The 2500-nt window shown below is 37.4% G+C and overlaps 1 protein-coding gene across 1 annotated transcript in view; it reads left to right on the top strand.

The window, feature by feature from the left end:
* Positions 1-1515: 1515 nt before the first annotated feature.
* Positions 1516-2500, top strand: part of plek2 (pleckstrin 2) — a 5587-nt gene continuing 4602 nt past the window's right edge. The window contains exons 1-2 of the mRNA XM_060871300.1: positions 1516-1647; positions 2286-2450. Of these exons, the coding sequence (XP_060727283.1) occupies positions 1597-1647; positions 2286-2450 (216 nt within the window). The 5' untranslated portion in view covers positions 1516-1596. The remainder of the gene's footprint in view (positions 1648-2285; positions 2451-2500) is intronic.

Consider the following 2500-nt stretch of genomic DNA (forward strand, 5'->3'; position numbering starts at 1 on the left):
CAGCGGTGTAACTATGTTTAAATGTCCACCAGGGGGCAACATTACACAATTGTTATACATTACGGATTAATATTTTATGACGCTACTGCGTCTTTTTTCCATGTCGATCTTTTCTATGTAAATATATTTAGAAACCCAAAAATTTTAATGCCAATTATTAGGTAAAAACTAAAAAAAAAAATTTAGTTATTAAAATAATAAAATGTAATAAAATATACAAAGCTTATATAGTAGTATAAATAAAATAAATATAGCATACTAGACTAAATATATATATATATATATATATATATATATATAATTATATATAATTATAGAAAACAAAATTAAAGCCCAAACCAAATGGATTAATTTGTTTGTGTGATTAGGAAACATTAATTCATTAAAATATTGTTTTATATTCATCAGTATAGCTGAGTTTTGTAGCAGGTCTTTGTCGCCATCTAGCGGTGATTGTAAGCAACTACAAATTCTGATAATAGATGAGTGTTATTTTATTAAGCATTTCTTGATCCTGTCGATAATCGAAAAAAGTTCATAAGACTTTAAACACAAACTAGATTTCTGGCTTTTAAACGACTAAAAAAGACTCCTAAATGCCTTAGGACTTTTTATATTTAGATGATTTCTTCAACATACATGTAAATATCCTGAAATTAAACTTCTCTTTCATTTTAGAGGTAGAACAACAATTCAGCCTGTTTACAGACTGCACCACCTTTTCCTGTCTTTTCATGTTTATATAAATATAAAAATAGATATTTTTATTTTCTGTCGTTTGTATCGTTTGTAACCATGGTGTCTTTTGGTTGTGCAATATCTCCAGTTAGAGTCATCTACATGATCATATAAAACCCTCGACTGAAGTGACTCAGATTGTGACACCGCAATCAGACCTTCTGTGACTCAGTGGTTTTTATATTGTGACTCATAAAGCTCTGGCCTCCTGAGCACTTATGAGTCTTTGGTTAAGGTTCTGAGTTAGGAACCAGAAGGTAATGAATTTAAATCCCAGCTTCTTCTCATTAAATCAACGAGTTCCATGTATTTGGGGAAATGTTGTGTGTAAAACACTTATAGGACAAATAACAAAGTCATATTCATGATCATGATATATGCTGAAATTTATATCTCATTCAATTATGTCTTTTACCACTAACCTTAATCCTAACCCTAATTCTAACCTTAATCCTAACCCTAACACTTGAGTTCCAGTCTAAGGAGTGTGCTGCTGGGTTTGATTTGACCTGTTCCACCCTGTCTGAAGGCACTTCCGGCTCCCTGCCCTGTTTACACTCTTTCCCTGGAAGTTTTTTTCTGTGCCCTGAGGTGAGCGGGGTGTGGTGGAGTAATGACGCACCTCTCTCTGTCTCTCTCTCTCTCTTTCTCTGTCTGTCTCTCTCTCTCTCTCTCTCTCTCTCTCTCTCTCTCTCTCTCTCTCTCTCTATCTCTCTCTCTCTCTCTCTCTGTCTCTCTCTCTCTCTCTCTGTCTCTCTCTCTCTCTCTCTCTCTGTCTCTCTCTCTCACACTCACTCACTCTCTCCTGCCTATAAAAAGAGACTCAGCAGTTTGTCAGAACAGCAGAAATCAGCAGCCATGGACACACAGAAAGCGTCTGTTCTTAAGGAAGGCTTTTTGGTTAAAAGGGTAAGTTGTGTTTATTTATTCTGGAATGATGTGGATGACGAGTTTTACAGGAGATGCTGAGAAGCTTTTCTTCTTCTTGTAGCAAGTATTTGAGTGTATTAAAGAGTAAAACACTTGTGTGTTGCTGTTGTGTGGTGGTGTGATGAATCAGGGTCACTGCTCATTTTACAATAACAGCACATGCTGAAGCTAAAACTACAACAGTTTGTCTGCAGTAACAACTTGTGTACATTTATCTGTTTATGATTATATTTAACGTTGACTAAACGAGTCGGTTCTTATTCTCACTTGCGTTATCGCAGTTAGAAACATCTCCAGTGTCTCCTTGTTCTCTCTCTCTATACTTCTCTGTCCTGAAGACACTGACACTGGAGACTCCTTCCAGAAACAAATGAGCTGTTACTACAGAAACCGTAACCAGGTGATGTCATCGCTGTCAGATGATGTCTTATATATAAGCCTATATATATATAGGCTTATATACATTTTTAATAATTCTACTTTATTAAGCTCTGTTAAGTCCCTGTGAATGAGCCGTTACTATAGAAACCTTGAAACACTGGTAAGAGTAAATGGACAATTTCTGGCATTAACAGCGCCGTTGTATTTACCATCCCGCTCCCCGTCTCTCTCCTCAGGGTCACGTGGTTCACAACTGGAAGGTCAGGTGGTTCGTCCTGAAAGCCGAGCAGCTGCTTTACTACAGGTACGAAGGGGGAAAGCGGGACTCGTGCCACCGAGGGAGCATCCCGTTACACGGCTGTGAGATCACCTGTCCTTACCTGGAATACGAAAACAGACCGGTAAGAAAAAAAAAGCCCCAGAACCCACGTGAGGCCGTGAAGGAGTGTTT

The sequence above is a fragment of the Tachysurus vachellii genome, chromosome 6 (genome assembly GCF_030014155.1).
Source record: "Tachysurus vachellii isolate PV-2020 chromosome 6, HZAU_Pvac_v1, whole genome shotgun sequence".
NCBI lineage: Eukaryota > Metazoa > Chordata > Actinopteri > Siluriformes > Bagridae > Tachysurus > Tachysurus vachellii.